Raw genomic sequence first — 21,990 nt, forward strand, 5'->3', positions numbered from 1 at the left:
CATTTTCTGATAAATTACCAACCCTAATAACAGTAGCGTGCGCTGAAATTCTCTCTTTTTTTGTCGTACAGCCTTACTTAATGTGCACGAACAGGATACAAGAGGAACAACATGTTCCTCTTGTATCCTGCTCGTGCACATTAAGTAAGGCTGTACGACAAAAAGAGAGAGAATTTCAGCGCACGCCACTGCCTAATAACCTTATCTTAATTGAATAAAACCAACCCTAACTTAACCTAACCTAACCTAACCCATAAATAAATAAGTATAAATCCATAGATATCTACATATATGGATTAATTAATTGTTTATTTAGTGTAATGAAAAAATGCTGCTTTTTTATAATTAATTGTCTAGAAAGGCGCATTTGAGTAAACCTGTTAGGTCTTCCTGGTATATATCTATGTAAAATGAAATAAATATAATATACGTATATCCCTACAAATGAAGTAATTCTACGTCAAAAGTACCATTTCAAGTGATCGATACTATACATATCGTAGCTTATGTCAGAGCATCGCAACCTGTGTACCGCGGTAGCGTAGAAGCGTATAACACCATATATGTAGATCTAACGCGTGCGAGCGATATGCGTGTAAAGGTTGCGATGCTATGGCTTATGTGATTGTTTAGCAGTAGATAAGTCTAAATTGAATTTCTCGATGGTTAAAAGTATGCCTAAAGCAAGATCCGTCTCTTGTTGGAGTTTGTCAATTTATCTAGCGTTAGTGCGAAAACACACAGCAATGAACGTGGCACATGGTTTTTTTAGATAGCTTTAAACGTGAAAAAAATGGGCCCAATACGCACCGTCCCAAAATGACCCCCAGAGCGTTTTCGGTAAAATTGTATCCTTGTATTTATCCTTATCGATAATGGTGTATCCCATATTTGAAGAAATGTATGAGAACTTGTCGACGTTCCACGTTGCCATGTTTCGTGCTGTGTGTTTTCGCTCTTATTGCTGTGGCGGTTCTCCTCCCTCTTTCTCAATTTCGGCTAGTTTGAATTGTTGCAAGCATACATATGCTTGCGGTTTGTAATTAATATCTGAATACCTACATTTTATAATGTTTTTGAATATCTACATACATATTCAGTCTATTTAGAGCGGTGCTACTCAAACGCTGGTCCATGGCCCAATACTGGTGCACCGGCGGTAGCCGGTCCGCGGACAAAGATGTCATTAAAAAATGAAAACAATAGCTTATGACAACGTTGTATCATCTCATCGATTATATAAATTATATAAAGACAAGCCCTGCAAACTTGAGATTATTTGTGGTACTATGCCAAGATATGGGCGCTGATTATGAACAACTATTATCCCATGCTGCCATATGTTGGTTGTCAAGGGGGAAAGTGCTGAAGAGAGTATTACAGCTCAGGGATGAGATCGCTAAATTTCTACAACAAAACCAACAACTTATGTCAGAACTATTTCAAAATATAAACTGGGTAGGCAAGCGAGCTTATTTGACAGATATTTTTTGGATTTTGAATTAAATTTTGCCATGCAAGGAAGAATGTCATCTTGTTTTGCAATAGCAGACAATACAGATAGGTTGAAACGAAAACTAAAATCATGGAAGATTCGTCTTTTTAACCCTTTGACCGCGTCACCAAATTTAGCTAACATGCCCTGTACGCGGCTGCTTTTTTGCGGATTTTGCTTTCGCGTTTTCGACTATAAATATAGGTTGTAATATTTTTTTGAATTTTACAACCTATTTTTTTTTTGACTACTGCCATCTATTGAATTTGGTAAAGTATACATTTAGTAATATTTTCAACCAAGTTATAAAATGTTAACACAATAGACGGCTCTTATACAGGTTGGAACTTCCAAGACATCTATGCGAGTCTCGCGCGCTGAGGGCATGTTCGCTAGGACATGTATAGTAGTCGTACGCGGTGGAAAGGTTCAAATATTGCTTTTCACGAAGGAGGAGAGGAGCTTAAAATGAACTGAAAAAGTTTGAGTAGCACTGATTTAGAGTGACCTGTCATGGCACTATGGCAAATATGAAAAAAAAAATTTGATCCACGTTAATAGGCTACATATGTACATAGTACCGAAAAAAAAAAGATTAACATTCACAATGATTATCTAAATTCGGCTGTATCCGAGCTCAGATTAAGATCGTATTTTGTGCACCGAACAATTCCAAGAATGCAAAACATCCAAGTGAGGAGCGTGCGCGAGGCACTTTACATGCCGCATTAGCAGTCCGTAAGCAAAACACGTTCTCGAGAGTCAGTAGACGCGACGGCCGTTCGACGCGTACACGCGCGCGACTTTTCCAACAATTTTCCGCTGAATTTTCCACATCGGAATGTGACAGTGCGACACACACACACACAAACATACACAAAGTTCAAACGAACCCCTGACAATGTCAACATCAACCACCACAACGGTGGTGGACATAATGTGCGACGACAGGGGATGAAACTAACAATCGTTCACAATGTACTCTCGAATCGGAAACACGAGGAAGAAAACGTAAACGAGTCCGCTCGTTAGCTAACTGCACAGAGCCGTGCGGCGCCCCCTCGAAGGGGCGACCGAAAATTAACACGATAAAGAAGGTAAAGGTGAAGATGTCGTCGATGTCAGCGCAGGGGGTGGTGGAGCGCGCCTCAGCCGAGTTGTCCAAAAGGATCAACGGTCTGGGGTTGCGGGGGAAGCATCACTCTCCTGGGGGGCGCGCCAGTGTCATGGAGAGGGTGACGAGCGCCCTTTGCGGGGGCTCCGCCGCGCTGGGGGCTCCCGACAAGCCGGCGAGGGCCCCCCCGCGTCGCCCCCGTCGCCGAGCCCCACCCCCAGCCCCTTACTTGACCTGGGAGCAACTGATGGTCGACGAACGCTTCCTCTCCCGCTTCTTCCTCTACTTCCCAGCTGTGGAGAGGCGCACTCTTGCCCAAGTCTGCTCCAGGTGGAGGGACGTCTTGTATAGACCTCGCTGGTGGCATGGGGTTGTTCCTGTGGTCAGGTGTCGTGAGCTCAGGGCTGCTCCTCCTCCTTGCAGGGTTCGCCTCTACGCTTCCCTGGTTCGGAGGGGTTTCAGAGCTCTGAGTTTGCTGGGTGCTACTGATGAAGATGCCCTGGAGCTGCCGGCTAGCTTCCCCCTGGCTGCTGCTCATGTCCATTCGCTAAGTCTCAGATGCTCGACGCTCACTGATCGTGGGCTGGAAGCTCTGTTGGATCACTTACAGGTGTGTATTACATATAATTTGGCATAGAACTATTAGTGAAAAAGCATCATAACATAGCGCCTCGGTTATTTAAAGTTAGACCTCACTATTACATACATCGAAGTTTTATACCACAAAAAGGTCCCTGGCTACGGGTTTCCTCTTAGGTAGAGATGCTACGGCAAAACTGTATGTAGATTTATTTATTTATTATTTAACCAGCACTATACACTAGCGGTTAGCATATAATGCTTTCGAACAAAGTGAGTACGGGCTCTATCCCATCGATGGCTGTTGATCAAACCTTGGATATGTGATTCCAGGTCGATCGTTTCCTATCAGTTTACCAATTTTTCTGATTTTCATTGAAACGATTCCAAAAAATTACCAACTTTTACCTATTTTTTCGCAAAATTTCGAAATTTCGATTACGTTGCTTTGGAGTAATCTGTTAAGACGAGTGTGCATGATTGATTCAATAAAATAAATTTATCGATTTGAAAACATTGGTTAAGCAAAGTTAAACAAAACGGCAAAATTCTGGGTATGCTAACTGTCAAAGTTATGTAGTAATATTATATTGAACTAGATAGATTGTAATGTTTTGTATAAAAGTCAAATTGACTAGAGGGAAAAGAATATGAATAAAGAAGAGTTGAATAATTGGTGGGTTGGATAAAGTTGCCAACTCGTCTCTTAAAAAGCACTCTCGATTTTAAGCATACTCGTTTTTTTAGAAAGGGTACTTCTAATTACTCCAAGTGGTTGTCTTGTAAGGGAAGAAGGCCAACAGTGCAGAAATAGACGATGATTTAGTAGGTCGAATTTATATATGCAAATGTATGTATGTTTTGAATAAAACCATTTAAAATTAAGATTTCATTTACATCTCATATAGTAATTAAAACCAGAAGTTTCATATAAGCAGAACGCTTTCTTGAATGAGCTATTGTTGATTGTAGCCTTTGTGAGATACAATTGAAAATTTCTAGCAAATTCTATAATTAATTTAATATTGTAATATATATATTTATATGCCTGATATATTTCGCCTTGAATTGCTGAAAATACTCAGTATTTGTAATCGTCCCCTTTGTTTGGAGTAAATAAGTTATATTGGGTATGTTTATTATTACATTGTATTCACTGCTTTGATCTTATTATGTATGTTAGCAATATGATATTCGTATTGAAAATTCTAGATGAAAAAACGCTACAAGAAATTCGATATTATATTTTTTGTCTATTGTCACGTGTGATTAAAAGATAACGGCACACGAGACGTTTGATTGATTTAAACTCGAGATCCGGATCGTATTAATCTCCTACCACATATGTACTAACCCTCCTTTGACGAGTCAAATAAACAGTTGATACAATCAGTCAAGCATGACGTTGTCATTTGCGACAAGGTTTATTTTTTCCCATCAATTCAGTGTAAGTATATCAGTCAAGGATGGCTTTGTCAGCCTCGTGTTTGTTTTATTTGAGGATAAGCCTCACTAAAATATCTTTCACAATGTAAAGTCTCGAGACTTAAATAACTTCAATAGAATCTTCTGGAAGCTAATTTTGCTATTTAAATTTAAGAGCTGACTTTCGCAACTGTATTTAACTTGAATCTATGTAGAAGAACGTTAACGAGTATCATTCATTTTGAAGATGAAAGCTTACATTTACATATAATATATATGCATGAACGATATGAAGTGACGCCAACTGGTCACTCTACACCAGGCATGAATATACTTACCGTTATTTAAATTAATATTTCGTTACGTAATCTACTTTTGAATAATCCGTTCAATCAAATACTTACGAGCTAAACGAAAGCTACAAATTAAGGCACAAACACACTGAACCAAACGGCACGGGCACGTTCTAGGCCTGATGTGGAGAAAAATATGTCTCACACCGCAGCGTTTCTTTTACATTTATTCAAATATGGGAATCATTTTTATCGATCACTGTAAAACTTATATCAATACAATCATTTTTGGTCTGGATGCCGTAGCATCAAATATATGTGCTAGCTTTTTTTTAATTTAATTTTTTTATTTAATAGCAAATTGCTAATTATAACCATACAATCAATAACAAATTAAAAATGAATAACTATAATATACAAGTGCAAAACTATTTTAAACAAAATTGCCGCGTGCTTATTTGTGTCTGCGGATGACCGCTATAGACGTCACGTGTAAAATGCCAGTAGTGAGAGTGGCATGACCAATTGTGTAAACAAAATAATTCTGGCGTGAATCACTATTTAAAACATAAATAAAAATTCACTATATATTTGGTCGAAAACTCGATTTACAAATTCGCTAAAAAAAGTACCGCGAAATTTGTTGCCGGAAAAGGGTTAAAGTTAGTTTATACGCATAACTAGCAGTACGATAAATATTATTTAGTACATTCTATATGTCCAGTAATGTGTATGTGACGTATTCAAAACAGCAGCAACGGAAACGATCTATTTATTTTACACAACAGTACACGTCAAAGAAACGTACCAAGCAGCTAGTTTTATCTGACCACTAGTGCTGTGGCCGTTGATTTCATCGGGTGATTTCGAAAAGGAATTGATACACGAACTAAAATAAAGTTGTATTTCATATATAAATATAATGTAAGGTAATTTACGTGTTGACGTAAAAGTTGACTGCCCACATTACACGCTCACCGATCCAACCCGATCACCCGTTCAAAATGATTAATGAATGTGTGTGCCTTCGTGGATGTGTATATGTATGTACGCTCCCGCACATGCTTAGGCATATCTGACGCTGACCTGACCCGTCGCTCGGCCTGACGTCGCTCAGCGCTCAATATCAGGAGCACATGTCAGACGCTCAGGTCCTCATTGGTCAGAGTGTCGCTGTTCTAATTGGTCAAACGTTTGGAACACTTATATATTATTATCAGTTTACAAAAAAAGTCATAAACTGTCAAAAAAACAATGATAAATACTTATCTTCATTTTAAAAAAGTGAAAAATCATTTTTTTTTGTTTCTTGCTAAGAAAAACTGAAAGCACATAGCATTTCATCTAGACTAGAGACTTCAAGGCTAGTTCTCCAGCCAGTTTTTGAGCTTTTTTTCCTATTATGCTGTAGATTAACATTAAAATAAGATAATACTATGATTACTAACAAAATTAAATTAAAATTGTAAAATAGAAAATGATCAGTAGATCAGTAGCTATTATAATAGATATAAGATGTATTTTGAACATAATTTAGTAATAATAAAAAGTATTTATAAATCAAAAACCAGTTCTAGCGGTTTTGATAAAAATGTGATCTTCGTTAATACCGGTAGTACCAAAATAAAATAATTTAAATTCTAAAGTTGAATTGTTTTGAAATTAGAAGATCGGCTGGTTGGTATGGATTAGTCGAAGAATAATGACCCGATATTGACCCGCAATTCTCAGGAGCCACCAAGTAGCCCTTATAAACTTAAAATCGTAGATAAAGTCTGCCGAAGATATCCCAAATAAACCGCTAAACAAGTCCCATTTTATTCTACAAATTTTTTCACATAAAAATTCTTCAAAACAAAGGCTTTATTTAGAAAGACTAACCGCTAGGGATTGCAATACCGGTATACCGATATACCGTTTTACCGGTATAGACAAAATTTCGACATCGGTAAATACCGGAATTTTAAAGTTTACCGGTAATTAACGGAAACTATTTTATCGCGAATTAATTGCATAATATAACATTAAAATCATTGCAAATGGCTGATTGTGGATTAGGTTGTCTGAATTTTGTGTATGTTCAGTATTCAATAGTGGTTATTACAAATTGATGAATTCATTGGCAACACAGACCAACCAAATCGTAATATGTGTTCAGACAGTTGTTTCAATTATGATCGAAACTTTTAAATTGTCGAAATTATAATTTTAAGAATTTACTTTAATGCACTTATCATTTCATTAGATGATAAACTAGTAGAAGTAGTACATAATTATTTATATTTAGGTCAAATAATTGACATGTCCGGTAGTAAAGAAGAAGAAATAAAGCGGGTAAAACGAAGGTAAAAGTATGCATTAAAAAAATTATGGAACGTTGTATGCTTGGCATAACGAGGAAAGACGGGAAACGAAATACGTGGGTGAAAAGTATGACAAGGGTAGTGGACATAGTAGATAGAGTAAAGAGATTGAAATGGCAATGGGCGGGCCGCGTGGTTATAATAATAAACGAAAATTGTATAAAAGAAGTGCTAGAATGGTACCCGAGAGAATGCAAAAGGGTAAAAGGAAGACCGCAGGGAAGATGGGTAGACCAAATTAGGAAAATGTGTGGAGTGAGATGGATGATAGTTGCGCAAAACCGAGACGACTGGAAGCGTGTCGGGGAGGCTTTCATCCAGCAGTGGATGGCGAATGGCTATAGATGATGATGATAATGATATAACACTATTCACCTGAGATTTATTTTAAATTATTTATGATTGAATCTAGGTTAACGATTTTAAGAAAAGTAACCACTGACAGTTATCTAATCCACAAAAAAATCTTTTTTCATTTACCGGTATATACCGGAATACCGGTAATAGGAAAAATCATTTACCATTTACCAGTTTATGAAATTTGGCCATGAATTGCGATCCCAAACACATGATTTTGTAAACAAAACACATTATCAAATTCTATTACATTGATTGTCTACTAAATAATATAGGTACTACCGGTTTTTTTTTCAGTAGAACCGGTAGTGATAAATGTCGGTTTTTTTTTAATCCCTAAATAGTCTGGCCCATATTCCGTTATTCGATTTTTAATATTAAGCGTTTTCGTCATACGCAATTTTCACGGGCTAAAATAAATAAACACCATTATATTGCCCTATTTTTCCGAACTGTTTACTTTCGAGATTATAGAGTGCTGCATCCAGATACATATCGGTAGGAAATGTGTAATAATAATGTCGATATTTTGAACCTGTCGAGAATCCTGTCAGATCTGTAAGCTTCGGGATTACCCAGACCTAGAAACAATTTTTAACAGGAAAATATCAATTTTGTCACGTCAAATGTACGTGCTTTATTAAGTATATGAGAGATGAACTTTATACATTTTACCCGCCTTTAAAAGTTTCATTTATGTTATATTCTACGGAAAACCGGCTACGCGGAAGATCCTTTGCCTCAAAGTTGCTTATTACAGGTATATTCAAGAAGTTCTTTAATTATTTCGTCAATGTAGCTGATACTGTATACATATATATGTATATATACTACATATAATACTGCTAATGGCAATATTATAAGGCAATCGTTGATGAAAGTTAGCGAATGAAAATGTTCGACCTTAATAATGACCAAGTTCAACATTTTATATACACTCGTAGCAATGACCGAATCGGACAAGGTTGTCGACCGCACGAATATTATTTTGTATTATATACATATGTATATATGTATGTAAAGGTAGGTTTACATATTATCGGTGGAAAATCTTATGAAGCCAACACGCAACTTTATCCCTGAGCTGTTTTTCCTTTGATCAAACCGTATATGCTGATTAGATTGAAACTATTAAGTTATATATGTATACAAAAACGCACACAAAATAAACGAAAAAATTAAATATGATACGAACGTTTTTTCATTGCTATTAAGGTTGAATTATTTTAATATAATAGTTGAGCTTATTATGATAAGGGTAAATTGATGAAATGTGTAATATATGTGCATATATATATTTTTTACTTTATGAAAAATATGAAGATTTGAACTCAAAATGTGTTTCTGTGTATTTTGGATATATTTTATTTTATTTATTTTATTTTATTGTTACAAATCAATATACACTCGCCATTACAGATTTGGTCCAACGCGACGGGTGTACGTTAACGAAATACAGAATACATAAACAATCAGAAATCAGAAATACAGTAATACATACATATACAATCAGAATATATAGCATATAACAATTAATCAGAAGCAATAATCATAGAGGCATCTATGGATTATTTTTAGATTTTTTTTTTTTGTATACAATTTTTATACATATAATAAATACGAAATTATAGAGATGTCTATAGAGATAACTATAGATTTCAGATTACTGTGTATAATTATTACAAATTATACACAGGCAGATTTTTGTGAGAACTGGATTAGATCTAATACCAATTTTCAGGAACCGTTTCAGCAATGATCAGATAAAATTGGCAAACTCTAATAGAGAAACGATCGATTTGGAGTCACAAAACCCCCAAATCTAATCAGCAGTGGCGAGGACTAGAACCTTTGACCTCAGTGGTGCTAAATATATACGCTACCACTAAGCCAAACTGCTGGCTTAGTATATGTATGTAACTCATGTACCGTTAATCTAATCACTATGAAACTTAGTATCAGTGACTGAAATTCTCATTGTTATTGACTTTTTTTTTAATTTTTAGAATGGCTTGAAACCTTCCTTATGGGTTTCCTCTTTTTTATAAGTTTTTGGCTTTAATTATCTCTTAAACCATTCAACGGATTGGGCCATTTTTTACATGTAATATGTATGATAAATTGATTTTTTTTTAAAGATTTTTACTTCAACCGGAAGTAGTACATTTACTGGAATCGAGGTTTTTTTAGTTTTTCTACTAAACATTTCGAGACAAAAGTTTTAGCTTAATACAAAGTATGTGAAGATTTATTTCATAACTATTATTATTATTATTATTAGTTGTTTGTGTATCTGTATATGTATATGTTTTGTTTTTGTTATGTCTAATTTCTTTGTTATTATTTTGTTTCTTTTCTTTTCTGTTATATTTTTGATCATTGTGGCACATTAGGAATTCCTGTAATGCTACAATGGTCCAAACTTTAAATAAATAACTATAATTGAAGAAATATCATATATTTTATATTCATATCTAGAATTAAAGAGTTTTATATCTAGAAGTTTAAGCTATTTAATACCAAGTATGTAATCATTTAGTGAAGATCTGTCAATCAGTCAGGGCTTTTTCATCCAAGTCTTAAATTTTTGTTAAAAGTCGTCATAGAAAATAGTCACAGACGCTTAAATTGCAATTGTTATGTAATGAATCACATATTTAATAAATAATTTTTAAGGTGTGTACAATTTTTGTAGACAAAATACATATTTGTAAAGTGTATCAAGTTGTAGGGTCAGTGCGGCGATATGTGCTGAAAATTCGTTAATTAAATCTTTGTTAAGTAAAATTTTATTTAAATAAATATTAAAACATTATAATATTAGTATACTTGTTGATTTTGTAATATATATTTTTTAAATTATGCTAGAAATAGTTTAAAAAAAAGCTTCAAAGTTAAATCAATAACGGAATGAAATTAATAAAATATTAGTTCGATTTCAACGTGAATTTTATTCAATTTATTTTAAAATTAAACAAAATAAAAGTAAAGCAAAATATTGACAGTACTCCATTTAACGGTTCTGCTTTATAAAATATTCAAAAATTATCGGTTGACCTATTCAAACAGAATGTCTCCCGAGTGATCTTTGAGGTTGCGAAGATACAAAACTTTACAACGCGAACTTGGTAAGTCTAACGGCGACTAGCCGACTTAAAAACAGATTTACCTTTCTTACTTTTTTTTATTCTTTTTCTCTGCATAGAACTGGTGACCCTTCTTTCTAAATGTGATAAAATATCCCATGGGTCGTACACCCCACCCTGTGGAAAAATCGCCCTTTTCATATTTAAAGGAAAACGCGCAGGAAGTCTCCGACTACGTTCGGATCGGTTTGCGATCCACTTAAAAGACCTTTGTAGAATGCATGTGTATCGGATAAATTCCAGGAATTACATTTAGGATATGTATATTTCAGACCCCTATCTTCCCATATTGAATTTCGGTTCTTTCGATTTGTGCGCCATTTTTCCCGGAAAATTATCGTCGAATTGTCAATTTTTTCGAAACGTATCAAATTTCTTCGCACAATTAGATTCTTTTACCGTGGAATACTTTTACATATCGAATAATGAGATTTACATAACACCTGCGAATATGAAACATACATATGTTAATAAATGGGCAAAAAAGGCGAGAGACATTATGCAGTAAAATAAAATGAATATTTCGTATACGACTCCCAAAGCATAAATTTTATGTAACGGGAATATATTCAAAAATAATTATTCAATTGAATTTACATTGCGAATTTTTAATTGTATGACACATTTTTTGAATACGTTTTTAATTAAGATCAAGAGGTAGAGAACGTTTTGCTTACAAATTCTACAATTCAGCATAGCACCATTGCAAGAGACAAATTTGAGCTTCTAAAACAAAGTAGAATATCTATATGTATGTATATATATGTATGTAGTACTGATGCAGTATGGAGCAGTGGCGTAGCCAGGATTTTCTCAAGGGGGGGGTTTTGACAGGAAAAAAGGCAAGATAATTTATATAATTAATATTAAATCACAACATATAAACATGAAGTAAAGCTAACTGCTAACTGAAGTGTATGATGCAATCAACCGATCAATTGCAACAGGAGTGGGATATTTTGCCGCCGACTGTGCTACGCCACTGGTATGGAGTAACTAGCTGGTGTTAAATTTTGATCTTACAGTACAAAATTGAGATTCGAAAGCGGAGTAAGTATTCCAGTTACGACATTGATCAATTGCAGCACAAAATTAGGTGATGAATGTCATATTATCTAGCACTGTACGTGATCGGATCGACACAGCACTACATATGTACTTCTACTTCTATCCATACTACACAGCACCGCCCATTTCCGGTAAATCGACAAAATATAATTGAAAAATTGAAAAAAAACGATCGACTTGGAGTCACAAATATCCAAGTCTGACCAGCAGCAATACAGATTATTCTCAGAATAAATTATTTTCAATCGAGGTCAACTCACGGGATCGAAACCGGCAACCTTTCAGCGCTAGACAAAAGCCTAATCACCTAGCCATCCTGCTGGCTACGTTGTGCTGGTATATGTTATGCCTATAGATATTTAATAAAATAAATACACGCGAACGAGGCGCACAACCAATCAGCGTAATATATTTTACGGTTGTATAATATAAGATTTTTAAAATAATAATAATAATAATAATAATAATAGCTTTTATTCCAGACGATGAGGAGAATAGTGCAATCCCCAACGCCCATATAAATAATATATAGATAGTAAAAAAAGTATAGAAAAACAGTAAACAAAAAATAAATAAATAAATACATAAGTAAATATATAAATATTACTGATAATAAATAATAATAATAATAAATAATAATAATAATAATAATTATAATAATAAATAAATAATAATAAATAAGTCTAATAATAATAAATAATAAAAATTTAATGTCTATTCAAGGCGGTCGGTGTAGCAGTTTCCATCCATCGAACATACAATGAAGAATGCAAATGAGAAGATGCAGCAGCAAGAAGACAATTAGGCGATAAAAATATACGAAGACGTAGAGAGGCCGCTCTCATCCTGAGAATGGCTTCAAAGTGAGGCACATGCCCTTCTACAAACATTTGCGACGCGCTACAGCTCCTAGGTAACCCGAAAAGAGCACGGTAACAGTTGTTGTATTGTACTTTTATCTTCCTCATCGTCTCCCGCTTGTATCTGGTCCGTAAAAATATAGCGCCATATTTTGAAATTTTTAAAATTGTGTCACAATTTCAATCCTTTGAGTGTATTTTTTTTTATATACCAATTTCAAATTGCTGACATTCCAACGAGATTCTAGATTTCTAGAAATTCCAACTGAATCGTGCAGTGCTTTTGATCCTTCTGGATTATAATTCAGACCCCTGTACAATACTCAGATGATTAATCACTTCGGGCCAGAGAAATGTTACATTTCTCTGCTTCGGACCATTTCGTCAGATTTTCGGCTTTCTACATAGGATCTGTCATGTCATCCAAATTGTGACCTTTGAGGATCCCAAGTGGCATGACGACATACAAATAATACACACACTTATCAATATGATTACGATACGATGACAATACGTAGGATGTCTGTTTGAATGATGGCACACTAATCGCATTCTATGCTTACTTCCGGTCTACGACACAATTGACTTACTAATGCACGTACGTCACAGTGATACTACTATGAATTTAAAATTATGTTTATACACACTCGGATGAATGCAAACGTTATGTTTATTCAATTGTATACAATGTTGTGTTGTGTTAGCGACCGCCAAAATTGACGGGGATTGGTATTTTCCTTCCGTCACTTTCTAACTATCAATTGAAAGGTACAAAGTATGATGTTTCAATGATTTTAATGTCATCGTCGAGCTTAGGTTTGATTCCTGTTAATTTCGTTATCTAATACAACATATATTTAATGAAAATAACAGTATCTAGATTGTAGATTGTTTACCGGGTGAATCGATTAGATATTATAATGTTGATTCATATATAATTTGATTTTCAATTCAAAAAAGTTTTTTGCATGTGTTGACTTTGTATAAAAATTTCCATTAAATTGCCTTTTTCATACGAATATTATTTCGTATTATAATTTATGTACTGCCCAAAATTACCATATTTACATTTTTTAACCTTTTAAAAGGATTGAAAAAATATATATTATTCAGCGGATTAGGTTAGGTTAAGTAGAGTTTTCATATTAAGTTTGCTTCTATAATAAAAAAAAAATTATACTGAATTCACATACTGTAAACAAAGTGAGGTAAATCGTTGTTGATTTTATCTGAAAATTTACTTTACATAGAATAATTCATGTGTGTATAATATACTGTTTCAGTTTGCATAATATTATTTAATATAAATGGTAAAACTTTTCAATGAAATGGAAACCACACACAATCTAGAAATAAGCGAAAGCCTTTGAAAAGATATATCAGATTATAATTGATTAAAATAACATCAAATCATTTTACAAATAATGACAATATATCCATATATTCTAAAACTTTCGATTTCTAAAGCGATATATACATGCATACATACGTAATAACATTACACTTAATTGAAATCTTTGCAAATCCAATCATTCATACGAGAATAAAGCTGCAGACACACAGAGTGGTAAGTGGCAGGTGTATTATTTAGATAAAATTAAACACTAAAAAAACGCTAGCACGCCTAATCTGTGCCACCGTGATCTTTGGCAAAACTCACCAGCTGAAGTGTCTTCGGTGATATTTTATTAATGATATTTTATTAATATGCTAAAATAACAAACAAAATTGAAATTTGCATTAAATTTATAAAATTAATAGACAATTTAGAAGGTTTTTCCTATCCCTTTGCCTATTTATTATGTGAAAAAATTGAGGGGATAAAACAGAGCTTGCAGCTTACCATAGATGTTTACGGTGTTTTTCCTGTCGAAATCAAGCAACTGATTTTGTCTACTACTGTAAACAAAAGAAGACAGTTGGAGCTGTGTATCCAAAAAACTGCTCAAAAAAGCGTCTTAAAACTAGAATCGCATTCAAGACTGAATGAGACAAATCTATTCCTCCAAACTTTGAGTAAACTATTCAATACATCTGTGGCAGGTACAAAATCTAATATTAATGTTAAAGAAACAGTTTTGTTTTTTAGAAACCTGCCATTGTTTAATGTATTAACAGAGGCTCAATGTTTGGAAGGATATAAGCACTTTTTTAGACAATTAATAGATAGTATAAAAAGTGAATACACGCCGGATATATTGCTATTATTGATGGCAACAAAAATTAAATATGAAGAGTTTGGTTGTGCAGCTCTAAAATCTATTTGGTGTCCCATCAATAGTGTGGATGCTGAAAGGTATTTTAATAAATACAATATAATTGTTACCGATCGTCACACGAATCTCAAAAAAGAATCTGTAGAAATATGCTCCATGTTGAGTTATAATAAATTTTAAATGGTATTATATTTTTATATTCATATTTTGTGTTTTTGAATTTTTATATTCATGTTCTTTGTCTTTGTTTTTAATATTCATGTTTTTTCTTTGTAATTTTAATTACAAAGCATTTTTGAATTTTTCTATTATTTTTTAATTGTTGTGTTGTCTTTAAATTGTATGTATGTACATATATACATTTTATTAAAATTCATCGAAATTGTTTATTATTTAAAATTAAATGATGCTAAATAGACGCTAAAATTAAACATTTTCAATGCCCCAAAACGCTAAAATGCAAAATGAAAATGCTAAAATTGACAAAAATAGATGTCCAAAATACGTGTCTCTACTAATTGATCATTGTTTTCGAATAAAATCGATTATTTTATTGTTGGCTTTAGTGTCAACCCTTAACACCACCTCTCTTATATCTCACAAAATAACGAAAAATATTGACTTTTTTAAATTTCATTAGTATCACAGGATATTTTTAGATGTTAAATTCGAACAAAATTAAATTCGAACCACAGCATTAAATTCGAAGGAGTTCGCACCCGTGCGCTTGTGGCGATTAAGTGGTTAAATCTCAAACAAGTACTGAACCATATATGTATGGCTTAATAGTAGCAGTATGGCTTAATGGTATCGTGTATGTTTAGCACCAAGTGATCAGTGGGTTCGATCCACCATACTGCCGGTTAGATTTGGGGGTATTTGTGACTCCAAACGGATCGTTTCTTATCAGAGTTTGCCAATTATATCTGATCATTGTTGAAACGGTTCCCTAAAATTGGCAAAAAATCATCTTTCGTGTTGCCACAAATCTTCTGTATTTATTGTGTGTATAATTTGTAAAAATTATGTACAAAATCTAAGTCCATATATGTCTCCATGGATTAATTATGTAATTAATTGTTATTCCGTGATAGTACATAAATGGTAACATAAAATGCTGCATTGTTTGTAATTAATTATCCAGGATGGCGCATTGGGGTCTTCCTGTCAAGCCTTCCTGGTATATATCTATGTAAAAATAAAATAAATGTATGTATATATGTAGTTTTTGACGAACAATTTCAAAGTTTTTGATGTATGTGCTTTCAAACATATTATAATTTCAAATTACTATGAAGCGAAGTATACAAATGTAGTTTATATAATTATATTGTACATTTAAAAAATATTCGTTCAAAGAGGCGATCGATCAATCAAAACGTTTTCCCGCTTGACATTTTCGCTGAAAAATGAATAAACACATTGGACGCGCGTGATTTTTCATCCTACCCGGTTAAATTGATTGCGGTTAAAGAGTTTGAAAAAGCATTCGGGAGTTTAAAAGTGGAGCCAACACACGTTCGATGTAATAATAGAAGTCGAATTGATGGCCGACGACGACAACGAAGACGTTCTACACGAAATTTTTGTCATGTTTGCGTCGCTGATAATATCAATCTTTCAACGGGACTAAATTATCGACATCTTCAATCTACGGCCTGGATCTTAAAGAGCATATGTTGCAGCGTCTGCAACAGGGGCTTTTAATTTTTTGATTATTTTTTGTAATTCATTTTATAACACACAAATTTGATGGGCTTTTTAATGTTGTCCTTTGTACCCTACAAAGGTAATGATAATGCGTACATATTTTAAAAGGTTCCCGGAAAGATGCACTAAATTGCACTAAATAATAGTAGCGCAGTTTCGAGAAGTCCTAATTTTCAAAGGCGCTCAAAAAGAACTTCACGCAATAAAAAAGGGCTAGCACCCTCGGATACCATACAAATACACCTTGACAATTTTTTGTGGAATTATATTGTGTTAGTTCTCCTTGAGTATCTTTGAAAGTTTGGATGTTACGAGAGTGCAACTATTTCGAGTGCATTTTTCCGGTCACCATTTTAAAACAGTCAAAAATATAATGCAATTTCAGCTTTTTCCAGGGGAGGGAGAGGGGGGGGGGGATGTTGGTCAGTTTGTCGTCATTTTTTTACAAGCCTCTTCTATATTTCACTTGGCTCATTCGTCTGACAAAATTTTGGGTTTGATATCCTACATTATTTCGATCGATTTGAAACTTTGCCATTTTGCGCGTTTTGGTTAAAAATATATATTCAAATCAAATACATCAGTACGATGGTGAAAAATAATCGTGCTACAATTTTGACCATCTTAACGTCTGATGGTAAGTTTCCGTATTTATCTGCCTCTATGCCTCCCTCTCGCTTTGTCAGATTTTAATTGTTTAAACCCCTATAACTTTATCTTTTTCACACTATATCTCGTAATATTTGTATTATAGGCTCTCATTATTTCTCATATATGTTTTTATTTAACTTATAGGTATATAGTTATAATGAATGATAAAATGTTTATATTTTAATTCTGATATACATATGTACATGTACGTACGTGTTACGGCCAAATTTTAAACGCATATCTGACAGTTTGACTGTTTGTGTCTTTCTGGCTCGATTTTATTATAAATTTTCTTAAGAATCTCAATTGCTTTGATTAAGGTTTGATTAATATTATTTCATCAAATTAAATGCATGTTCTTACCCTGACCAAATCTAGGGGGGGATGCCCCCCTGACCTATCAAAAGACATATCTGTAGAGGTTTGGTGATTATTCCGCACAGAACGATCTCGCGCACGTCACTAAAATCTCGATCATGGAATATTTCGCTTCCAAAAATTCCATCCATCGAGATTTACCCACGTAAAATATCATATTAACGAGAACTCGAGTACCAGATAATCCGGATTCGCAATTTTTGTGGCAAAGATTGTCGTTTGCGCGATTGCAATATGCGAAATAATCCATTTACCATATGTAGAATGGTCCGGTTGGAATTAATATACATATATGTATGCATATACCTACATTGTATAATGTGTTTGAATATGTACACATTTAGCAATAGTGTTGATTTTTCAGTACATTTTGTACGGACATATTCGTGTCTAGCGTGGCGTAGACGTAACAGCAAGTAACGGCAGTAGCCGACAAAATCTATTCATACTATTCAGCAGTATATGTCATCGTAACGTATCAAGCAAAACCGATTTTCTTTGGCCACGGTGGAAATATTTACGCACGACGTGATGTCACAGTAGCGAGTGCACGCTTAGTAATGAAAGTGCGCATGACCATATGAGTATTTTCGGAAACGTCATATTGAGACAATATTGACTCAACAATATGTCGTAAGCGATATTGCGCCATATCGTCACGCTCTGTAATATATGTACGAGTATATGTAAGGCGATTTTGCCTTGCACTCGGACAAAACGTATCTGAACGTGTAGGAACAGTAATATGCTGGATGGTATGAATAGAAACTGTCGTTTACGTGAGATGCTGTGTTGTGTTGTAGACGTAAACTGCTGGATAGTATGAATACACATTTAAGGTGATCCAAATAGCATTTTTTAGTATATCTATGTATAATAATGCGATCTCCGTGACGAGCCGGAATGTGAAATTACCGAAAACGCAAATATCGGAAGGCAAAGATCGAAAATCGAAGGATCTTAAGTTGAAAGATCAAAAAAAAAGGTTGCATGGTAAACGGTACATACTCACTTAATTTGCGCGAGCAGGATACAACACGAACAAGAGGAACAGGCTTTTCCTCCCGTCTTAATGTGCGCGCGCAGAATATGGGAGGAAAAGCCTGTTCCTATTGTTCCTGTTGTATCCTGCTCGCGCAAATTAAGTGAGTATGTACGTGAGTATGTACCGTTTACCATGCACCCTTTTTTTTTGATCTTTCGACTAAAGATCTTTCGATTTTCGATCTTTGCCTTCCGATATTTGCGTTTTCGGTATTTTCACATTCCGGCCCGTGAGGTAGACCCAGAATAATGATAGTGTTAATTTTTTTTAAATAAATTGAGTGAAATATTGTTTAGTGTAGTATGTCAAAGGTCAGAACGTATTTTCATAAAGAAAAGGTCGGAGTGTTTTATATTAAATTAAATTAAACATTTTCTCGCAATTAAACAGTATAACATTGGAGCTTTTAAAAGCATTATGAACCAATTAAAATACGAAAATCGTATCTGGGGTGCGTTATTAAATTCGTTATGGCATTTTCGCCAAATTGAAACGTGAACAGAAAATTAAAATCCTCAAATTAAATCACAACAAAGATTATTTAATGAGAAAATTTGTTTTTTTTAGATCCAAGTCCTTTCACATACAGTTTGATGTTTATTTTTATTGTTGTTATTTTATTTTGGTTTTTTTGATATTCTATACGGCCTGCTCAGTCCCACTGTGTACATTTCATTCGGCGCTTAAGCCTCAAAACAAATTAATTTGTCGGGCGTGTTTACTTCGCTAAAATAAAACAAGACGAAAAATAAAAACGGTAAACCTTTATGAAACGTCACGATTTAATTAAGTAAATTGTTTTGTCGAGCTTAATATTTCAATTTGTTTTCTTTCCAGTATCATAAATACCAGCTGAAATTTCCTATTAAACATCTATTATATTCTACAGCCGACGAAGTGTTGAGAGCCACGCGTGGTTTAAGTATAAAAATAGTCACCAACTAGACTGTCGTAGTTTCACTTCTAATTTGTCGTTTTTTGTTTATATTAATAAACGGCTAAATAAAGATCTACGACTATATGGCAACCCTAAGAACCGACCAGTATGTACTGTATAAGATTGGTAAGTTTCGTTGATCCCGGATATAGTGAAATTTTGGATATAACGAGGTAATTATACGGAATCGTTTCGATCGTTAAGTGACGCTTTACCGTTTTAGTTTGGGCGAGCTTTGAAGTTCTGTGTGATTACACTTTATTTATGCCATCACGGATATAACGAGATTATGCTATATGGGATACGATGCCAATAAAAGATATCATTAAAATATCTCATGATATATGAATGGATTTGTATATTGTTGGTAAATACATATATTAAAATTGTTACATTTATAACGAGGAAGTTTTGATTCTAACGAACTATGATGAATACAATTTTTTTTGGTCAATGCGATCGTACATACATATATGCGATACATATATGTTGCAGTGAAAGCATATTTCAAGTAAATATATATTTTCACCAATTCAAGCAGTGAAAATGTATCAAACAATGAATTTACTTACAACGTTTAACTCTATAAATTTAACCCAATCTTAATTGAACAGGGTCAACCCTTACTTAACCTAACCTATCATTACCCTTAAATACTACCAACCCTAACAATATAATGTTAAATGAATAAAACCAACCGTGAAAATCAATTGGTTTTGATTTTGCTGAAACGTCAGTGAAAATATATTTTCACTTGAAGTATAATTTCACTGTGACATATGTATATACTAATTATATCTTAAATTGTCATTGTTAGTACGAGTTATACACACTATTGAAAAAATTCTTGATCGTTGAACAAGCTTTAAATGAACTAGGTATATATGTACATACACAATAACGAGTGATATCACTATCAAAATGTTTAAAGACACATTATACTAATGTTCTATTTTAATGAGAACCTAATGTAATGTAATAGAAGATTAATGTGATAGTATATATGTAAGAGAAGACTAATGTAATCGTATGCTATTTGGTATTTTTATGAATGATTGTGTAATTTCTTGCCAGATTTTCATAGATTTTATAGAATTACTTACTGATTAATCGAAATATTTGACTTTTAAATTAATCCAAGAGATTCGACACAACATAATTGATATCACGACATAAAAATCAATTTAAAATTTACCTATGTACATATGTATATATTTATTTAATAGTCGTAACTCTGACTCCAATTTCATTTTCTACCAGGCTCATACTTCAGATACAAAACCGACACGAACTTCGATTCTGACTATTTTCGAGCTTCCCCGCCAAATATTTTTAAACTTGTCCCAAGTACTTACAGAATATATTGATCTTTGAATTGCGAGTCATCATAATTTGAACGACTCCAACTTATAGTAGTATAAGGTATTACGACGAAACGTCTACGAACAAAACGTCTACAACAAAATTATTTCGCGATTATCTTTATACGTTCAAAAATTATTTTTTTAACGAAAAAGAAAGTACAAGATTTAAATAAAAACGTGTGCTGACGAAGATCTATACACGTCATTTGTGTATTTTAAACAGATACAATACAATCAGTTGCGAATTTAGATAAACATCCATAGTGACATCTATGGAGAAACTTTCGCAGCATTTTTATTATCAAATAGGTGAATCTCAAGACGTTGAATAACTTTAGATTAGCAAGAGAGATAGGAAAAGAGATGCTAATTTTACAATTTCAATGAACCGTTTCCATGAAAATCAGAAAAATTGTCAAATTCTGATCAGAAACGATCAACCTACAGTCACAAACCAACGTCTGGCCAGCAGCGGGACTTTGTGGAACTCGAACCTGTTACTACTTTGCTCGAAAGCATTTTATGCTAACCACTAATCCACGCCGCCGGCTAACAAACCTTAACCACTTAATCGCGCTCTTTCGTGATTAATACTATGACTCGAAATTAATTTTGGTTTCTTCACAGTGATATTTTATTTTATTTTATTGTTACAAATCAATATACACTCGTCATTACAGATTTGCTCCAATGCGACGGGTGTACGTTAACGAAATACAGTAATACATATACAATCAGAATATATAGCATATAACAATTAATCATAAATAGTAATCATAGAGACATCTATGGATTATTTTTAGATTTTTTTTTTGTGTACAATTTTTATACATATAATAAATACGAAATTATAGAGATGTCTATAGAGATATCTATAGATTTCAGATTACTGTGTATAATTATTACAAATTATACACAGGCAGATTTTTGTGACAACAGGATTAGATCTAATACCAATTTTCAGGAACCGTTTCAGCAATGATCAGATA

General features: G+C 33.6%; 1 protein-coding gene across 1 annotated transcript in view; it reads left to right on the forward strand.

Moving 5' to 3' along the window:
* Positions 1-2,258: 2,258 nt before the first annotated feature.
* The window catches only part of LOC143919316 (uncharacterized), a 124,662-nt gene continuing 104,930 nt past the window's right edge, over positions 2,259-21,990 (forward strand). Inside the window, exon 1 of the mRNA XM_077441572.1 lies at positions 2,259-3,219. Within this exon, the coding sequence (XP_077297698.1) occupies positions 2,605-3,219 (615 nt within the window). The 5' untranslated portion in view covers positions 2,259-2,604. The remainder of the gene's footprint in view (positions 3,220-21,990) is intronic.

The sequence above is a fragment of the Arctopsyche grandis genome, chromosome 11 (assembly GCF_051622035.1).
Source record: "Arctopsyche grandis isolate Sample6627 chromosome 11, ASM5162203v2, whole genome shotgun sequence".
Lineage (NCBI taxonomy): Eukaryota > Metazoa > Arthropoda > Insecta > Trichoptera > Hydropsychidae > Arctopsyche > Arctopsyche grandis.